At 36.3% G+C, this 22,050-nt stretch overlaps 1 protein-coding gene and 1 long non-coding RNA gene across 7 annotated transcripts in view; both read left to right on the forward strand.

Annotated features, from left to right (window-relative positions):
* The window catches only part of tnksa (tankyrase, TRF1-interacting ankyrin-related ADP-ribose polymerase a), a 174,393-nt gene that overhangs the window by 78,221 nt on the left and 74,122 nt on the right, over positions 1–22,050 (forward strand). For 4 of the 6 annotated variants that reach the window (XR_015520200.2, XR_015520201.2, XM_087301061.2 and 1 more), the window contains 2 exons: positions 21,454–21,548; positions 21,856–21,922. Coding sequence is in view for 3 of the 6 variants with exons in the window: in XM_087301061.2 (XP_087157187.1) it covers positions 21,454–21,548; positions 21,856–21,922 (162 nt within the window). In the remaining 3 variants the exon portion in view is untranslated. Of the gene's footprint in view, positions 1–19,732; positions 19,754–21,453; positions 21,549–21,855; positions 21,923–22,050 lie in introns of all 6 variants that reach the window. The other 2 variants (XR_015520199.2, XM_087301060.2) reach the window with 1 other exon arrangement.
* Positions 5,544–7,250, forward strand: LOC147831896 (uncharacterized). Its single transcript, XR_015520263.1, has 3 exons — positions 5,544–5,661; positions 6,076–6,160; positions 6,255–7,250. It is a non-coding gene; the product is annotated as an uncharacterized LOC147831896 (long non-coding RNA).

Consider the following 22,050-nt stretch of genomic DNA (forward strand, 5'->3'; position numbering starts at 1 on the left):
TGCATAACAATTAATATTTCAGTCATTAAAAATAGCGGAAATACATTATCACATTTAATAATTTCATATATTAATAAATAGTTCTTACAAAGCATTTTGGGTTTCAGTTTTCTGCCAAGTTCTGGTTTTAGTCCAATTTTTTTTTTTTTTTGGTTTATCCTTAATTATAATAACTGTTATCGTTTTAACATTAAGCCCTAGTACAAGAAAAGAAACACACTTGGAAAACAATTTTGTCTATTTTTGTCTATTTTAAGATTAAAATATCAAACATAAATATCAAGAGAACCTCTTTGCGTTAATATCGCACACTTCTACTCAAAGTTTTATGGGGGGTTTTTTCTCTGCATCATTTTTGCTGATGGTTGCATCATTTGGGATATTTATTATAAGTATAATAAAAACTTTCTAAAGTAAGATTTATATTTAAAGTTGTGCAGTTTACTTTATGGATATTTTTACTATTCTTCAATCATGTTCGTGGGCTTCATGTAATATGACATGACATATTTAAAGTTGTATTGTTTGTTTTTATGGATATTTTTACCCCTATGTTCTGCTCTTCCTATCTGCAGATTTCATCAGAGTATTCTATTTTCAGTTTTGAATCGGTGTGTTTGTGTTGCGTAGGAGGCGAAGGTCTTGACAGCACTGTTCTTCAATTTATTGCAGATTAAATAGGTCTCCAGACAACAATCGTCAAGATTTACTGCTACAATCCACACTCAAGTATCTCTTATCTCTTATGAGGAGTTGCATATTTATCATTTATTGTTCATTTAAGTTAGCTTAGCTTTCTACATATTCAAACGCATAATATTTTAATTTAGTATTTATGATTTTATTGTATTAATCCAAAAGTTGTTAAATTAGTGCAGTAGCATCATGACACAGCAAACACATGCAAACAAAAATTACTCAAATATTTAAATAATTAAATAAATAAATAAATAATTTTGCTGGCTTCTGAACATTTTCTTTAAATATTTCCACCTGTGTGACAAATGACAGCTTTCAGGAGAAATCCTCTGCATCACAGCAAAAACTCACCGTAATGTCTATCTCTTTTGTGAAATCTAGATTGTTGTACATTGCCAAACAGTTTCTCGCGATGGTGTTTTGTTTGGGTAATTGCACTACACTTAATTGCACTTCCTAATCTGCAATTGCCTCTCTGAATATCACACTAACTGTACCCAAAAAAAAACAAAAAAAAAACTAATACTACTAATACTTTCCTTCTTAGATTTTACAGACCTGAAACTTGCCTATAGCACTTATTCATTGTTGCTCTTAGTTGTGTAAATTGCTTCCTTGTCCTCACTTGTAAGTCGCTTTGGATAAAAGCGTCTGCTAAAAAAATAAATAAAAATAAAAATAAATAAAAAAATAAAAAAATAAAAAATCAAAATCGAAAAATAAATAAAAAATACACCCTCAGAAATGTACATCATGTAACACAGCATTTTTCTTCTCTTCTGTCATATTTTCTGGCTGGCCGTGTTGTCTCAGCGTTTCATGGCAGCTGTGACCCTGGAGGAGCTTCTGCTCAGCGAAGCGTTAGCGTGTTAAATGTACCCCCTTGAACTGCTTTGTATTCAGGTTGGGCCTCTGCCTGCCTCCCTTCTTGCCTCCATGTGAGGAGCCGGCACGTGGTTGGTGCTCTCATATTGCAATTTACCACAACCTGTGAGGATTCAGTGCCCTGCAGAGCCATGGCAATTCAAAAGGATGAAGAGTTTCTGTCCTCTGAATCAAAGTCTTGGATGTATAAAGGGTGACAACCAGTCTTACTAGATGTATTAGATGCGACAGTGGTGCAAATTTCAGCTGAAACGTTGATACTTCTCTCAGTCTGGGTTGAATTGGCCAAACCTCGCAGGAAGTTGAATTAGATTTTATTGTTTGTTATGTTCTTGTTTTTCGTCGTTTGTCTGTTGCATTGTCAGTCTCATTCTATCAGTTTCTCTGTCTATAGATTTTTCTGCCGCTCTATTTCTTCATTCATTCTGTGATCTGTCATCATTCCATCTGCGAACTGTTGAGTCAGTTGATTGTTCCTCTTGTTCTTTGTTCATTTATGTTGTCCATTCTGTCTCTATAATTCTGTGTATTGATTGTTCTGTTGATCTTTTGGTTGTTTGTCTATTGTTTCGTCTGTCTATCTGCCATTGTTGTTCATTATATTGGTTATTCTGAAATGTGTTTATTATATCTTCTTTCATGTTGTGGTCGTTTTTTAAATTGTTTTGTGATTGTTCAATATTTGTTCATTTGATCACCTGTTTGTCTGTCTCTCTTTGTCACTTCATTGATTGTTTTGTCTAATGATTGTTCTGTCAATTTAGTTTTCTGTTTATCATTCCTCATTCTACAGTGTTTCATTCTATTGAGCCTACTATCTTTTTGTTTTGCCAATTGTTCATTCTATAGGTTGTTCGCTTTTTTATTTATTAATTGTTCTTTCAACTTACTATTATTTGTTCATTCAGTCATTCTGTCATTAAAACAATCAAAGGTCGTCTTAAACCTATAGTCTCTATATATGAGCAATATCACACGAGTAGCAGTGCGATATGGCTGTATATTGGCACTGGTTGGAGGTGTGCGTTGGCTCGACGCCACAGACCGAGATACTTAGTGTCCCACCAGTGCTGATATTCAGCCCTATTGCACTACTGTGAGTGTGATATTGTGTTTATACAACAGTTCGACGACATAATCGTGTATATGAAAAAGAAAATCAAACACAGAGAGTCTAAAAATCTGCTGCAGACCATCAGAACAACAGAAATCGTTGCTACTTCATCAACTTCATTTTAGAGATAGTATTTTTAATGATTCTCTAGCGTAATGTCTAAAGTGGTGACAAAACAAGTGATTTTGCTCACATTTTAAGATTATAAGGCTGAACGGGATGAAAATCCATCAGTCTAGAGACATTTCCCAGTATTTCCCTGTTGCACTCGGGAGAACACAATAATTAACCCAGAAAAAGCCAAAGCAGCGCTAACACTACCAGATTACTGTTGTGTTTGCCATAAGGATAAATGCTAAACACATGCGGCCATTTCTTCTTACTTTCTTTTTACTGAACTAGTCTGCAGTAACGAAAACAAGAGACTCATTAGAAACAGATGGCCAACCAAAAAGTTACTTGGGTTAATAAAATGAGTGGCCAACACAAAATGCATACATTCCTGATATGCAAGTCCCATCTCACACTCAATACGCTACAGTTACTGTATTATAAATATAGCACTACAACATAAGAGAGATCGACTTTGAATTTTACTCCCCAATTTTATAATTTTTTGGTCAGCTGTAGTTTGATAATATGAGGATCCTTTCTCCTCTAAGGGCTTATTATGCACTCTCTGTCGCCATCTATGTAATTTAATTCCCAGGCTCTGCTGGTTAAAGCACTTTTCCCGAATATCCAATGCAAATATTAAGCCAGTTGTAATTGTTTGTTTTGGTTCAATCTGGAATTTCCACAACCATCGCAGAGCCCAGCGGATTGGAGAGAGGCTCCAGCTTGGCACCTCCCTGATCCTGCTGTCATTTGTTTTAACGCATTATTACTATTTTCTTACATATAGTACATACTTAAAATCAAATCAGTTTTTTTTTCTCCACAATTTGTTTAATTCAATTTTAAAAAACTGAGCTTGATTTGAAAAGGCATTCCTAATTCAGCATCAAATATTACAAAGCATTTCAGTTGTGCTGGCATCATACTCAGTTTCATTATTAAACAAACTTTTTGCAATCGAGATGCATCATATGCTGAAGAAAAAACACTTTAGACTGTGAGCAGCTGGTGCAAAAGGGAGTAGATGATGACTAACTAGATGTGCGATTAAACACTTGGCCTATTGAAACGAGAAGACAGTGTAAGGCCTGCTGATTTGTCCATCACACTTTGAAACTCTCATCATTAGTCCTGAACCTCTCATTGCTGTAAGCATCTCTCTCTGTCACAGCCTTGCAAAGCCCAAAACTCCCCATCAAGATCAGACAGCATACTCTGACCGGCGGCACTGATGAAGAGGTCTGATCCCCGTGGAGCAGCTGCTCTCTCCCACCAAAGACGTCATTTGCAACCATTAGAAGTCATACCAGTAAGAGGGATAGTGTAGGTTTCCCCTGGAGGTGGATGGTGGTGGGCCAGGCATGGAATCACACCTCATATCCCTTCAGTATAATCTCCTTATCGCCTACAAAAGTTAGGGATGATATCAACCATCCACGGTGGCTTGGGGGCATAGAGATGGCTGGTGTCTTGTGGCTCTTAAAAAGAGCTCATTTGCTGGGCTGTGAAGAGGGTTAAGGCACTTACGGCGTCTGAGGTTTGGCCGGTAAAGACAGAAAGGGAGTGTCGATGTGTGAAAGGAAGGGGTGCTTCGCCATAGTTGTAGCTGTCTGAACGATAGAAAAAGCGGAGTCATTAGTCTCCTGTCTAGAGAAGAGGTTGTCAGTGAAGACACAGACACTGCTCATCATGATACGTTTAAGGGCACACTAAAAGCTAAGCTCCATCTTCGCTGAAAAAGGCTTTTTTGCGTTGACACTTTTTTCATGGCAAGGGCACTGAGAGTGGACAGGCTTTTCATCAGAATGTGAGAGAACATTCACACACATTTAGCAGAATGACTGCTAAAATAAAAGTGAGAAATCACGACCCTGTGGCACATTTTGAATAGAATTCTTCCTCTTATTTGTTCAAATATACCAAATCTAGACTGTAGGGAGGTAGTGCCTTGGGTGAATTCAAAAGTAGTCTCAATTTAGAGGCCATGTTATGTTTAGAATCTGAATTAGATTATCACTTCCTCTTCTCTGTTTTTATGCAGTAATTCACGCTTTTACTGTGAGTATATCTCAAAAGGGGTACATCTCAATTGTTTAAAATTATTAGAAGTGATTTCCAGAGTTGTTCACATTAGCCACAAACAAAAGTAGTAGTGATTTAAGACTCTTATATGTTCTCAATTATGTGCACATTGGCTATAAACAGAAGTGATTCCAGACTCCATTCTCAGTTGTGTGCTAATTATGCACAAACAGAAGTGGTTCCAGACACTGTTCTAAATTGTGTTCACATTAGCCACAAACATAAATGGTTTCCAGTCTTGTGTTCACATCCACAAACAATAGTAGTGGTTCAAGACTCTGTTCTTAATGTAAAGCACATTGGCTACAAACAGAGATAGTTCCAGACTATGTTCTTATTTGTTCACATTAGCCACAGACAAAAGTGGTTTCCTGCCCTGTGCTCACATTATCCACAAACAGAAGTAGTAGTGGTTCCAGGATCTGTTCTTAATTATGTTCAGATTGGCTACAAATGAAAGTGGTTCCAGATTCTGTTCTGTGTTGTTTTCAAATTATGCACAAACAAAATTGGTCCCAGACTCTGTTCGTAATTCTGCTCACATTAGCCACAAACAGAAGTGGTTTCCAGCCATGTCTTTATTTTAGCCACAAACAGAAGTAATAGTGGTTCAAGACTCTGTTCTTAATTGTGTTTATGTTAGCCACAAACATAACTGGTTTACAGTCCTGTGTTCACATTAGCCACAAACGGATGTAGTAGTGGTTTAAGACTGTTCCTAGATATGTACACAATAGCTATTAACAGAATTGGTTCCAGACTCTGTTCTTAATTGTTCACATTAGTCACGAACATAAGTGATTTCCAGTCCTGTGTCCACATTAGCCACATACTGAAGTATTACTGGTTCAAGACTCTGTTTTTAATTATGTGCACATTGGCTACAAACAGAAGTGGCTCCAGACTCTCTTCTCACTTCTGTGCAAGTTTTGGACAAACAGAAGTTGTTCCAGACTCTGTTCTTAATTGTTCACAGTAGCCACAAAAATAAGTGGTTTCCAGTCCTGTGTTCACATTAGCCACAAACAGAAGTAGTACTGGTTCAAGACCGTTCTTAAGTATGTGCACATTTGCTACAGGCCAAAGTAGTTCCAGACACTATTCTTAATTGTTTACATTAGCCACAAACAGAAGTGGTTTTTCAGCCCTGTGTTCACATTAGCCACAAACAGAAGCAGTTCAAGAGTTGTGGGCAAATTAGGCACAAACAAAAGTGGTTCCAGACTTGGTTCATAATTGTGTTCACATTAGCCATAAACAGAAGTGGTTTCCAGTTCTGCATTCACATTAGCCACAAAGAGAAGTAGTAGTGGTTTACGATTCTATTCTTAATTATGTGCACATTGTCTACAAACAGAAGTGATCCCAGACTCTGTTCTTAGTTGTGTGCAATTTAAGCACAAAGTGAAGTGGTTTAAGACTGAACTTATGTGTTTACATTAGTCACAAACAGAAATAGCAGTGATTTAAGACTCCGTTCTTAATTATAAGCAAAATGGCTATAAACAAGAGTTTCCACACACTGTTTTTAATTGTGTTCACATTCAAACTGAAGTGGTTTTAAGATTTGTGTTCACATTAGCCACAAACATAACTTGTTCCAAACTGTGGTCTCAATTGTGTTAAAATTAACCACAGAGAAATGGTTTTCAGATTTGTGTTGGCATCCACAAACATAGAGGTTCCAGACCATGTTCTAAATTGTTTACTTTAGCGGCAAACAGAACTGTTTCCAAACTTATTTGTATCTACTTTAGCCACAAACAGAAATACAATACTGAATTGTGTTCACATTAGCCACAAAAAGAAGTGATTTTCAGACATTAGACACAAATAGAAGTAGTTCTAAACTTTCTCAGTATTTTCAGAACACATAAACAAAGAGGTTTAATCTCCAGACTTCCTCCCTGAGCTTTATGTCCAGTTGAGTTTTGTTCCACACCAAACCTTTAGTATATATGCGACGGCAGTTGGAAAAATGGTCTTGATTAGCTCCATCACCTCCTTGCGTTCTTTAACTTGCTTTTGTTCTCCGCTGACCTTTGAGAAATCAGTGTAAAATCAAAGCAGAGATGAATGACTTGCCCTCACTCTATTTCTTGAAGTGGAAAAGTATTTATCAGTGCCATGCTAGCTTTAAAGGATGTCTGGATTGAAAGCTATGCCTGTGCGTGTGTGTTGGTGTGTGTGCGTGTGACAGTGAGAAAGAGAGAATAGGAAGCATACACCAGAGTGTGTGATTTGCCACGGTCCGGGTTTAAAAATGATGGAGCTCTCTGAAGTGCAGGACGTTATTAACACAGCACACTGGAGCACATTATCAAGATGCCTTCTACAGGGGCTCAGGGAAAAACAATCACTTACCATACGCCTACCGCAGATCCCATCAATCATGTCACAGTTGTTCCATGGTGAACAATTGACTTTTTCATTTTCTTTCCACGTTTTACTCCCTTTCTCTGCTGCTTTTTTCCCCCACGGATTTGGTTTGAGCTGGACTCTGCTGTATGTTAAATACACACTATAGTCAGTTCCACTTAACTTGTCTGAACTTTCATGAAGACAGTAAGCTTATTTGCTTCTTTGGTCCGAATTTAGGTGATTTTATTTTCTCAAATGATGCAGAAAATTAAAGATAATTTCATATAGATTAATTCAGAGTGTATTTTAAAGGATAGAATCTTTTATCATTTTGCCAACTATCACGTTATTTCAAAACTGGTTTTGAAATAAAATCACACAGGTTTTGAACAAGTTGATATTTAGTAAACAGTGGGTCAGTTGGGTGAAATTTAAATTTAAGAACTAATTATGTCTTTTTTAAAAACCTGCAAGCATAGTTGAACAAAAAGGCATTAACAAGCCATATTTCATAACCATATATCTTGTAGCTTTTAATATATATTTTATCAAACATCACAAAAAAAAGCTTCCAGTGTGTATGATGAAGACATTCTCATTCATGTCAGCATATTGGAAGCTGTTCTTCCGTTGAATGCCCCATCATTACTCTGGGTGGAATTGTGAAACAGAGCCGTTTCTCTGGTGTGATAACATTTGCTTTAACATATTGAAAGCTTTAGCTTGAAGATTACGTGTACTGGAGGAGAATGATGTGGGAAGAGGAATTAGCTCAGACAGATTTGCTTTTGCGCTAAGTCTTAGCTCTCTGAATCCAGCGTTCTTCAGGACTTCTCTCTTGCTTTGTGGTTGGTTGGTTTCGGTTAGCAAAAGCACAGTCATCTTGCAAAATCACAGAGGTTGGAGAGGTTAGAGCACAAAGAACTATTTGTGGATTAATGTGCAAAGTAATTATAAAAATGACTGTGATTGAAACTCATATATTTAATGCATTTACATGAAATTGTGTGTTTTTAGTGCTCCATTAAAAATATTTTTTTTATTTCAAAATAAAAAAAGCAATTTAGTTATAGTGTAATTAGGTATGGGACAGTATAGGTTTCTGACTGAATGATAAAGTTGGATTAAAATATCATGGTTTACAGTATCAAGGTATTGATATTACTGCTTTAAAATACATTTTTTTTAAATGTGTGGGTTAAAAAAATGTTCCATTATTGAACACAATATATATTTCATTTTAGAAAACATTTTTAATATTTGGTAACAGTAAACATGTCAGGCTAAATAATTAAATGAATAATTGACTTCTGCTCTTTTCATTAGTTTCAGTAGAAAAAATAAACATTAAAAAAACCTTACAAATACTTTAGGAATGGTATAACAGAGAAGTTTAGTGGTTAGAAAACCTTGACTTTTCTAAACTGCAGTCAACCTTAAAACCCGCTATCACCCCATGCAAGTGTAATATAGTAATAGAGATTTATGCTCACTAAAAAACACATCTGTGCTTTTGAATTAGTCATGTAAGTGGTGACTGTTTTGTCTTTCATTTTGTAATTGTTAAACAATCAATGCATAAAATTACACAAGAAAGATATATTAAAGAATGTAGGAAGCAGCAGCCATTGACTTCCATAGTATTATTTGTCATTTCTTACTATAGATGTCAATTCTTCAAAATATGACTGAACATATGCAGAAACAGAAGTAATTTTTTAAATGAACTATCCCTTTCAAGTGTAAAATATAACAATTGTTTACATTTTAAAAACTACTGATTTCTGCAACGTCAATGCTGAATTTTCAACATCAGTTACTTGACCCTGATCCTTGAAAAAGTATTCTAATATGCTGACTTAATGCTCAAGAGCTTTATTAGGATACTTTGATTGATAATAAAATGCTCAGAAGGAATGCGTTTATTTGAAATAATTAGTTTGTAATATTCAAAATTTTATAATTTTTAAACAATTTTAATGTGTATTAAAATTGAATTCTTTGCTGAGAGAAATGTCCTGACCCTGAACTTTTTCTTGGAGTTCTCACGAATGTTCTTGAAGGTGAACAGTTAATCAGTGCACATTAATCCAAAGTGCGGGGAAAAATGTTTGCCTTAGTAATTAAAATCTGAAGTTTTCCTTCAACTCTGGAATGATTTTCTTTCTCTCTCTTTTTCTGATTGTCAATTTTTGGCTTGGGCTGAGTATATTTAAACACTTCCTCCGCCTTCTATTTAATATTCAATATTGCAATATTGAAGTCCGTAACCTCAATTTCTCGCTGAATTTAAGCAGTTGTATAGTGTATGCACTTATGTGTGAATAGTGTTGTCACTTGTTTGTTCTCACCTGAAGTAATATTTAGTTTTTTTTTCCCACCTTCAGACTATGAAATGAACAAGGCATTGCCGTCTTTGATAAGGTATCAAGTTGAGGCAGCCTCACTGCGCAGGCTGAGATAAAACAATCTGTGCAGTGGTTGCTGGTGAGAATATATTAATTCACTCATAAGTTTTTGTGTCTGTTTATTTCCATATTTCTAAAGATTAACAAATATTTTGTCTATCCAAGCGTCTGTTCCTGTTCCATTGCACAACGATGCGCCCCCGTAGAATCGTAGGCGTATGGAAGAAACAGCACTTGCATATGCAGATCGTTTGTAGTGTTTCCCGTCTGCATTTATCTCTTTTCTCTCTCTTTCTCATTCTCTTGCATACACAGATGATGTTACAGTTAGTTATCACACATAACTGTTTGTCTTCGCTTTCCAGCGAAAGACTCCAGGGAAAACCTGAGCTCTTGACGGCACGTGATTTGAAATAGCATCTCGTTGGAGGTGCTGGTTGTTAACGCCTTCAGTGCTCCATCGGGACTGTCTTTAATGGTGGGCAGAGTGTTGTGATTAGGACTGAAGAGCCAGGTGTCACCCCCTTTGGGCCCTGATCTTCTTTATTAAAGTGAGACACTGCAAGCAAACACACTGGTTTATGCGCCTGACAGTTTTGAGGCTTTTGGCTTTCAGTAAAGTGTTTTTCTTCAGTCTAATTTAAAAAAAACATTCAAAAAAGGCTTTTAATTGTTTTTTGGGTAATGTTTTATGAGCTTAAAATATGCCAAAATAATCTGAATTGTGTTAATTTGAATTGTTAACAATTTATAATTTAATAAAACTGAACTTTTCTCTACTCTTTCCTGTTGATCACCCCTGACCTACTTGAATTTCACAATCTGGATTTTTGGATTTGAATTTTAGTATATTTAAATTGATGGTTTGAATTTCTTCATCCTAAAAACTTGAAACTGTATTTTTACAAACTGGATATCTGCAGCCTATGTCCAGAACCCCCCCAAAAAATCTGAAGTTTGAAAATTAGTCTATAAAAATCTAACTTTAATTCATTTGTTCTATATTCAATAAAAATCAATTCAAATTAAGTAATTCAATTTCAAAGCAATTTTAATGATAATATTTATTTTATATTAAATTACAATCATTTATAATTCAAATGAACACTTTTCAAATCGAAATATTATTTCGTAATATTTTAAGCTCCATAATATATATTTTTTCAATTTGTCTTTGTTGATATCAAGTACAGTGCATAATTTTAAATACATACTTTAACATACGTACAAACTTTAATGGCCTTTTTGTCAAAATTTCCACAAAATTTGCAACAAATTTCCAATTCAGCTGCAGTTTTAGTATTTGGTTTTTACTGAGGGATTTATTTATAATGTATTAATTCATAATATATTTAATTAGTAACAACAAGAAGCAATGTTATTCTACAAAATCAATTGTGGAAATTCATATTTTAATGGCTGTTTGTAGGATTCTCTAAAGTTGAATTATTATAAAGCTGATTTTGAAGTGATTAAAGAACCAAAATTATTTCTGTAAAAACTTTTGACTGTTATAATATATTCAAAAAATACAAGTTTAAACAGTCAGATTTTGTGCTTGCATGTATGCAAATAAATGCATATTTCATTCAAGCATCATGGTTTCCGGTACTTTCATTCTGCTATGGCAGGGTCGCCACACAAAAATTCATCCCGCCACGGCTACATTACAGCTTCTCATTCAAAACATTCAGTCATTGTTGTTGTTTTTTTAATTGCGGGTTATAATCTCACTAAAACGCATTAAAAGGTAAGTAAATTATAACAGCACAAACATTTCTGTAACTGTAGTAGTACTCTGCCTTATTTGTTTAACCCTTTAAGGTGACGTGCTGACTGACTGACAGGTGCGTGATGCATGAGGCCAGCAAACAGAACATAGCTTTCAGTTAAGATGAACAGTTTCCATAATTATACTTTATTTATAGGTAAAGGTCTGTGGTTCTGCATACAATGACTTTATCTTGCTGGAGTTTATTGCCGTTTAACTTAACTTCAGGACTCATTAATGCCACTCTAGGTCTGTGTGTGTGAGAAATTCATAAACATTCCTAGCAAATCTTATAAATGTTGGAGACGCACTTGTTACATAATGGACTAAATCACACTTCAGCAGTGCTTATTTGATAGCGCACAAAAAGATCTGCACTTGAGCAGCGAATATTTGAGGGGGCACATGAAGTTTTGTGCACGAACAGAGGAAACAGGCGCGCAAGCAAAGAGATTTGCATGCTCGTATTACATAAATGCAATCTTGACTAGTAATACTGCGCTCACAACATTTCTCCATTTGTCATTGAAATACCGCCATAGGTGGTTATTTCCAAAGGTGCCAAAGACCTGCCGAAACAGCTGGAAAAAATCCTAGAGGACACGCTGAGCACGACTTGCATATTGAAACAACCCCTTTTACCTATTTAAACCTATTTTACTACTTTTACAAGATGTAAGATAAGACTGGTGTCTCCAGAATGTGTCTGTAGAGTTTTAGCTCAAAATACCCATCAGATTATTTATTATATAATGTAGAATAGTCTCTTTTGGGTTTCTGAATATATCGTAACTGTTTTTGTAGCCTGTGGCTTTAGATCCAAATGAGCTGCTTCTCCCTGCCCCCTGTTCCCACATGCGTGTCTGCGTTGCGTTAGATAAACAGCCGTCAGTGATAGAGACGGACACTGATGAAGCTTAAATAAGGTCACTAGTCTGGTCACTATTTTACTGTCTTTATTACAAACGTTATCTGTTTTAAAAACTTAAAAACAGGAGAAGCTACTCTATGTCCCAACCCTCTCCTAGTTTTTCACTTAAGATTATGTCAAACAATAAATAAAATAATATAAATATTTCAAAACACATCATGGGACCTTTAATATAACTGCTTAACTGGGGAAGTATGGTGATGACTATTAATTTTTTATTTTTATTTTTATTTTGGCCCATTCACCTGCAGTGCTTTGTCTTAACAAGGCTGCTCTGCAATATGAAACTCCCATAGAAGTCAACGGACTGTATTTTTTCCTGGTTTTGCAGACTTGGGAGAAGGGGTAATGTCTTATTGATCCTCTCAGCTTGTCGTTGGCATTAGTGTGCTTGGTAGCCCCTTCCCGCTGTTTGCTTCCAGCTAATATGACGCCTCTCTTTGGACATAGTGTTTGCAGAGGGACGGAGGAAACTCTGTTCGCTATGCCCAGTACTAGCGGAGGTGCGCTTAAGGGTTACTTAGCCGGGCATCACATTGTTTCCAAAGGTTCCATCCGCACAGATTTCACACTAGTTATAGCATGCGCCGCAGTCATGGCAACAGCTGTGGAGAAGCACTCACCGTTGGCATGGTTACAGGTCACCATTCCTCCATGCCAAAGACGAGGGGAAGATGCAGACAAAGGGATATTTCCACTCTGAGAAAGAGAAAAAACACTAGGGTAGTTTTTGTTGTTGTTTGTTAGGCATTAAATGTATAGGGAAATATGCTACTCAGAATTTATATTTCATAATGTCTGGCATATATTAGGCTGCGTTTTGATGCTCGCATGGTTGATTTAGTTTCAAATACTATATATATTTTTATAATTTAATCATACACTCTAAGAAATGCTGGGTTACTCAAATGAGTAAAATATGAACTAACCCAAACATTGGGTTTATTTTGGTCATATCAATTGAATTTTTTTTAATTTAACCAAGCAGTTGGTTTAGTCCCCATTACGTCCACAATTGAGTTGAAATAACTATGCATTTTTTAGAGTGTATGTAAATTAACTATTATATTCATTTTCGATGGATTTTATTTGAAACAATGTAATATTTCTGTAACATTTATGTTTAAGAATTAGTTTTTCTTATTTATGTTTTAGAATATAATTTTTTTAACATTGAAAAAATGAGGAATGGGGAAAAGTGAAACGGTCATAGTGTAATGGTCAATATGGTGAATGAAGCCCCACCTACTAGTACAGTAGCCAATCATCGATCGCTATAGACTGTCGTATTTCCGAGCGAGAAGCTTGGATCAGAGTGTTTAGTGTTTGACAAACACACTGGAATCTAAGCGAATACTTGCTTCACAGACATAAGAAATATATTCACATAAAGCTTTATATCTGTATTTTTAAATTAATCTGCTACACATGAAAACAAAAGTTTTCTGGTTTGTAATCTGTATAAAATCTGTATGAAAAGAACATGAGGTACAGTCCTGTCAAACGCACATCACATGACAGCAACTACTGAAACACAAACTAGTAAACAAGGAGGAGATTCAACATCAGGACCAAGTAGTGAATTACTTCTGAAGACCAGTGCGATCTGATGAAGCATTATTTATAGGAAGGTAATGTGTGACGGCCATGAATTAGGTTGGTGTCTTGATTTCGTTCTTTTTGAGTGTGCATGCCCATTAGCTCAATCAACCTGAAAAAAAGCATTTTGTTTGATTTGAATGTTTTGAAATGAAACTTTTTTTGTTTAATTTTATTGGTGATTTCAAATATGTAAAAACAGTTTTGGAGAATTTGATGTTTCCCCATTGAGACAGGATGCTCGAGCATAATGCCCGAGAGGCGTTTCAAAGATGGCCTCCGTGTGAAATGACTTATCTTGAAGGAACATTAAGAGTTAACTGCTTAAAAAGGCAGTTTAATTATTCAGAAATGTTTATTTAGTATCTTTAGGAATAAAACTCTTTAGTTTTATGCAAGAGACAGGTGTTTTAATCTCATGAAAGATCAATCAACAAATAATTATTTTTGTAAGAGAAAAAAACTGCTGTAAATTATAGACAAAGTTACCTGTTGGTTTTAGGCTTTTGTTCTTGTTCCACAAAACTTAAGGAAAAGGAAACAACAATAAAACTATATGGAGAGCTTTCACTGTACAGAACATATACTTTTTAACCTGAATATTATAGACTCATCTGCCTATAGCTTGCTTGAACAACATGCCTTCTACACTACATGACAAAAGTCTTGTTGCCTATCCAAGTTTTAGGAACAGCAAATAATAAAGCAAAGGCCTATAGATTAAGCTTATTTTACCAAAATAAAATATGATCATGACTTGATTTTCAATTATTTAATTATGACAGTAAGGTCTGACTTTGCTAAGACAAAAGTCTTGTCACTTAACAGAAATAATGTACAGTATATAATATAAAGTCATGGTGCAGTAGAAAAAGAATTAATATTGTGTATGAGTCCCATTAGCTTGGAGGACTGCATCCATACATCTCTGCAATGACTCAGATAACTTATTAATAAAGTTTGGAATGGCAAAGAAAGCATTCTTGCAGGACTCCCAGAGTTTATCAAGATTCCTTGGATTCATCTTTTATGCCTCCTCCATCTTACCCCAGACATACTCAATAATGTTCATGTGTGGTAACTGAGCTGGCCAATCCTGGAGCACCTTGACCTTCTTTGCTTGCCGGAACGTTGATGTGAAGGCTGAAGTATAAGGAGCACTATCCTGCTGAAGATTTGCCCTCTCCTGTGGTTTGTAATGTAATGGGCAGCACAAATGTCTTGATACCTCAGACTGTTGATGTTGCCATCTATTCTGCAGATATCTTACATGTCTCCATACTGAATTCACATCGGTTTAAGGCATTGTCCACTTGAGATCAGATTAAAAAAATGCCCTTTTAGTACAAATAAAAAATAGATATATTTAAAAGATATAAATTGTGCATAACAGTTATTTAAAACTTTCATTATTCGTAGCAATTAGCATTTTTGGTGCCTGTTTCGGTATAGATCGTCTTTTTCATGTTTGTTGAGATAGAACTAGAATCCCACATTTCACATGTGAGAAGCACAGACTCATTCACAATCTCTTTAATCCGTTCCAGAGATTATCATTTTGTTTGCTTGTATTTGCTCAAATGTTCACACTGTTCCTCTCTTTATAATCACATTAGCGTGAAATGTGTCATGAAATAAAATTCCCTGCACAGTTGTCTCTGTGAATTTAGCTGGGCTAGAAATGTGTTAACTTTATAATTTTATTTTACAATTTATTTAACTTGTTGAAGGGGGTCAGCTTCAGCGTTCAGTGATTTGTCTTATTGGCAGCCTATGTTTGAAACACTTTCTCATTTGAATGACCTGCACTGCCCGTCTCACTCTCATGCTTCAGGGTCTGCTGGCAAAAGGTCAACCCTGCCACACGGCTTCACCGCTGCTTTCTTTTACAAGCCATCTAAATGGACACAGATCTTCGCTCTAGTTCACCTGTCTGATCTTTCTGCCAGCGCCAGAAAAGACTTTATGTGACAGCCAAAGGATAATCAGAATTTCATTAGTCTCAAATGTGATGCCTTTAAAAAAAAAAAAAAAAAAATTTTGAACAGCGTTAGGATTTTGAGATCTGGGGCCTCATGTATCAATGCTGCGTACGCACTAAAACTTTGCGTACATCAGGTTTCACGTTTGGATTTACTAACAATGAACTGAACGTGGGAATGTGCGCAGGTTCATGGCAGCTTTCTGGCAGGCGTACGCACATTTTTTGTGCGTGTCTGTTTTATTTCCATTGGCGACTCCTAGAGGCAGTTGTGTTAAATTGCTCTCTACAAAGTGTCTGAGCCTTGCAATGGCAGCTGTATGAGACGGGTTCATATAGTAGGTATGTAAGATTTCCATACCATACAGTTGACCAGCTAAACATTAAAGCACAATTTGCAGCTGTCGCCTGTTTTCCCAATGTAATCTGAGCGATTTACCGCACGCACATTGCTATAAAGACACTATCTGAAGATGAATTTGCATGCGTGAATCAGAAACATTTCCATTCAATAAATGTGCAAATAAAATATGATGCACAAACTTATTGATGATTCCTACTTGTCTTTCTCTTGATAAATAGTTGGCAAAATCTGATATGTAGCGGGGAAAAAAATAAAGAATTCATTAAACGCTGGATTCGAGCCGAGATTATGCTCGAACATGTCAGTACGTGATCACATGCTTCTTATGAGGTGCGCCACTGAGACTGCTAAGGGTACTGCAACATTTTTCAGTTATAAACCACACTATTTCCTTTTTAAATGCACTCAGTGCGATGTTCAGACCCAACTGTGTTAACTGCATCAGCTAAACTCTCCCACTCTATTTTTTTCTTTTGTTGTTAATTCCGGAAAACAAACTTGCAAATAACACCGCTTTTCTCCGGTCTACCTCCGAAAGCAGCACCTCCAATTCACATTCTGTTCAAAGTTTCTCTTTTTGCTTGATTTTGCCGTTGCTTTTTCGTTGGGTTTTGCCATTAGCATAGTCATTAGCATATTCATACGGGGGAGGAGGCAGGGAGGGGTTTTGTGCTCGTGCATGTTGCGCTCAGTTTCACGTTCATTCGGATGTACAAAAGAATATGCGTGAGATTCGGCGTACGCAGTGTTTCATACATCTGAATTTTTTTCTGCGTACGCACATTTACAGCTTTGTGCGTACGCAATGTTTTAGTAAGATTTCCACGCAAGTCTTCGTACATGAGGCCCCTGGAGTATGTACGGAGTATTATTTCCAGCTGTACATCTTTAGGCAACACATTTATCTTTAGTGATTCAATAGGAACAGCTCTCGAGTGAGACGGCAATTCTGCTGGTGTGTCGGGTTCTTAAAGAAATTGATGGAGGATCTGCACAAGAAGCAGATTTAATAGCCTTCGGTTAAGTTGCCATTATACTTTTGCGCAGAGCATGAGAATGTGGGCTCTTTCTGCAGAATGTCTTTCCTGTTTTGCTTTCTGTAAGATGGACAGATTGGCAGGAGGGGCTCAAATGATTGAGTGTAGCCATGGCTACAGTATGACTGTGTCACCATGGTGATCCAGCCTCCTGACTTTTACATATGCAAGATTCAGGTTGTGCAAAACATCCTCATAACAGGTAAAATGGCAAGGTGTTCTCCAAAGCTCGGTATTGGGCTGTCTTTTATTTTCCCTTATAGCCATGCTCTGAAGTAGCTAAAACGCTAATGGCAGATTAAATCGCTTTAGTCTCAGTGTCTGATGCACAAGTGTCATGTCAGGATGACCTTGATACTATGATAGATGTGCTGCCAAATAAGATTGAGAATATAATCTTCTGTAGAGTACAATCTGGTGTTTGTTTAGATGAATTCAGCAAGTAATCCTCATTTGAATCGGACTTTATGGTATAGAGAAAAATGGATGAGTATTCATGTTTGTCATTTAAAATGGGTCAAATTTACGTTCAAGGTTTTAGGCAAATGCTCTTATGTATTGTGATTTTAAAATGGTTTAGTTTACAGACACATTTCTGTGGTTAACAGATGGTCATCCGCTAGGAATAGAAGCACTGGAATTGACTGTACATGTTCATTAATACCAAAGAATACACAAGACTTGTCACCGGTATTGTTTTGAATTGGGGAAAATTATAACAGTCAATATGGTGATTGAAGCCCTGCCTACTAGTACAGGAGCCAATCATCGATCGCTATAGACTGACGTTTCTCCCGGAGAGGAAGCTCATACCAGATGCGTGCTTGTAGTTTTGAGGTACTCGTACTTGAACTCGGACTTGAGTCCGGACTCAAGTCCAATTTTGATTGGACTTGGACTTTTCACGGATTCGGGTGTACTTGTACTCTGACTTGGACATTTTCGAGTCCACATCATCTACAACACAAATAAAGAGATTAAAAATGTATAAAAATGAAATGAAATGCATGAAATTTTTACAAGAATTTAATGAACTCTCTGGTTGTGAGAGTTTAAAATATTAATTTAAATGTTTAAACAATTGCTAATTGAATTTATTTGATTTATTGATTTATATCCGGTTTCCTACACAGTCCAAAGACATGTGGTATAGGTGAATTGGGTAAACAAAATTGGCATTAATGTATGAGTGTGTTTGTGTGCAAATGACCCCTTCTGGACTCGGACTCGACTGGTTAAGGACTTGGTCTTGACTCGGACTCGACAAAAGTGGACTTGACCCTAACACTATGTGCTTGTACGTTTTTGTGGTCGACAAACACACTGCAATTTAAGCGAATACTTGCTTCACAGACATAAAATATATCCACATAAAGCTTGAAATCTGTACTTTTAAATGAACCAATTACACTTGAAAACAAATGTTTTTTTTTGGTTTCATAATTTGTATGGAACGAACGCAAGGTATGGTCTATCCCATCAAACGTACAACACATGACAGCAACTACACGAACGCCCACAAACTTATAAACAAAGAGTCACTATCATTTCTGGAGGAGATTCACCATCAAGAATAAATTGTGAATTACCTCAGAAGAGCAGTGCGATCTGACGAAGCATTATTCAGATGTATAGAACGGCTATAAATAAGTTTAGTATTGTAATCTCATTCCTGTCGAGTAAAAATGCAGATTTTGTTTGATTTGAACGTTTAGAAATCAAACTTATGAGACAGATATTGCTTAATTTTATTGGTGATTCCCAATATGTAGTGTAATCAAAAGCTTGAAAAACAATTATGGAGAATTTGATGTTTCCCCATTTATCCCGAGCTTACTGCCCGAGAGGCCGCCGAGTGAAATGACTTGCCTTAAAGAGACTTCGTTTATACTAATAAAACTGAACAGAATGTTTTTGTGTTTGTAATAAACCATAACGATTGGTATTTTTTCCAGTTTGGCATTGATGTACTGATAATACACATACATTAGGCCATGTAAACATGCGTCAGCAAACCACAGTGTTCTGTGAATCCCACAAACCAGCTTTACATGTGTGGTCTCTTGGTCACAGCCGCCTGAAATGAGTTTTGGTTGAGTGCCATTGAATAAGTACCAACGCTTCTGTCAAGTCAGTCCAAACTCCTTGGAGAGTCATAGGGATGATGGAGAGCTTGCTTTGCATCTTTGTGTTGAAATCATTTCATTTTCTGTCACAATGCGGTGCTTCCAACGATGCGGAGCTGCTATTTGTGCATTGAGCTTGTGAGTTAAAGTACAAAACTGTTACAGAGTGTGCCAGAACCACATAATGATATCATTATGTCATTATTTGTTTTTGTTTGTTTTTTTTTTGTTGTCTTTTGTTTTGATTTGTCTGTCAGTCGACATCTCAAAAAATGCTGGTAAGTTTATTTTTTCAATTACAGTTATGCGCTTGGTTGCACTCATTTCATTACTTTATGGTTTGATTTGATTTTTTTGTTTTATATTCAGATTTTGGCCATTTTTTGGTTGCTTTATTCACACTCTGCGGCTTTGTGAATGCAATGGATTGAGGTGAATGGGTTAGAGGGTTAAGCCTGGTGTAAAATACCTATCCTAAAGAGGAGGTTTGATCAGTAAGCTTTAATATGCCTCCTCTACTGCTACAGCTTTCCACCGCACCGATCACACTTTCACTTGATTTGTTTCTTGTCTTTTACAACCTCCAACACCCTGGTGTGCATGCATCTGAAAGCTCGTCACTGCATATTGTTATCATTATTTTGCAATTGGAGGGTACAATTCAAAGTTTTCCAATTTCATCTAGATTGATTTTTTTTCCCTCATTGTTTTGTGCATTTTCAGCTGTATGGTGAATGATCCGTGCTTACCGCAGAAGACGGCGTGGAAACACATTAAGTTGCGCATTGTGCTTTGCTCGCATCAATACATCGCTATGATGGTTTAAGACCGCGTGCCTTGTCGCATTTCATTAGAGACTTTTATGGGGATTGGATTTTGATTGTGCTCACCTGATCCTCATTTGTTTTTTTCTTTTATTGCTTTGTCGATTTTCGTTTTGTTTGTGTTTTGCTCTTGAATGCCAAATGCATGAATTACTCAGAGCCTGAAAGTTAAGAATTAATTTACCATAATTTATAATTGATGGCTTGAAACAAAAATCAACCGCTGTCTTTAATTAGCTCTTGTGTCTTCAAACAGTCCTCTGCATCTGCGTCATGTTTTTTTTTGAGTTTTTGCAGGGATCAAGCTGTGATGTGGGAACTGTTGTTATATCCCACTGTGCACAGATATATGGTGGCGGACACCTTAATTACTATGTTTGCGTGTATTTTGCTACCTAAAGCCTATATCATTCTCAGTAGGGCACTTTGACTTGCACAGGGTTGGATTGTCAGGCGGGTTTACAAGCCACAGAGCTGCAATGAAGTGTGACTTCCTCACGGCAAGATTCAGTCATGAGTTCAGCTCTTTCTCAAGGAGGGGAACGCTAGTATAGGCTTATTTTTCTCACATGTTTGACTAACCAAGACCTCCCTTAGTCCCCAGGCAGCCCGATTTCAGGAAAAAAGGCTTCGCTAATAGTTTTTAAAGAGGCAAAAGAAGGGTCGTGCTTGTCATTGTTTTATAGAAGGGTGATTTGTCATGACTGCGTACCGTTCAGGCTTATAGAGTCAGTATGATTTATTTATTTGTTTATTTTTATGTTTTTGATAGAAATATCTTGTGCTAGGTCTCACAATTTCCTATGGAGTTAAATAGAAAGCAGTATTCTGATTTAAAACAATGCTAACATGCTAAATGCTAAAAACTATTATGCTGCTTAATATTTTTGACATTTTTTTCTAGATGTCTTGTTCAAAAAACGTTTGAAACATTTGTTTGAAACAGAAATATTAACATTTAGAAGTATGTTTACTCTCACAATTCATCTATTTTTAATGTGTTAAATCGATAAGTATTAAATAACAAGTATTAATAATAAATTATAAAAGTATTAATAACATCTTACTGACTCCAAATCTTTGAACGGCATTTATATCTCAGTTTTTTTACCCCCAGCTATATTTAAATGCATTTCCTCCTCTCTTTCTTATAGTCCACTCCCCTGCATCTGGCAGCCGGATATAACCGAGTCCGAATAGTTCAGCTTCTGCTTCAACATGGCGCTGATGTTCATGCTAAAGATAAAGGGTAGGTCTGCTAATGTCTCAATTTGATTTCCTATATTTTTTAACATTCAACCAAAGATGCTTTTTCCATTCGCTTTTCAATTTTTTTCACTCTTGTAAAAGCTTTGGTTCATTAGCCTTCTATACATTTCTTATAATGAAAACCTCTGTATCATTTGTAAATAATGTTTTTCCTCTCTCTCTCTGTGTGTGTGTGTGTGTGTGTGTGTGTGTGTGTGTGTTTGTGTGTGTGTGTGTGCGTGCTTTTTTGTGTGCTTTTGTGTGTGCTTGTGTGTGTGTGTATGCGCGCTCCATCTTGTCATCAATAGGGGTCTTGTTCCTCTACACAATGCCTGCTCATATGGACACTATGAGGTTACAGAATTGCTGCTGAAGGTAAGGACAAAAAAACGAAGTGGGAGTACTTTTGAGTGTTCGCTGTTTGGAAACAACTTTGATCCAGTTGAGCAGCATGACCTAACCAGACACAATGCATTAAAGCAATTTTTTAAGAGCAAATAAAA

The sequence above is a fragment of the Danio rerio genome, chromosome 21 (assembly GCF_052040795.2).
Source record: "Danio rerio strain M-AB ecotype USA chromosome 21, GRCz13ab, whole genome shotgun sequence".
NCBI classification, from domain to species: domain Eukaryota; kingdom Metazoa; phylum Chordata; class Actinopteri; order Cypriniformes; family Danionidae; genus Danio; species Danio rerio.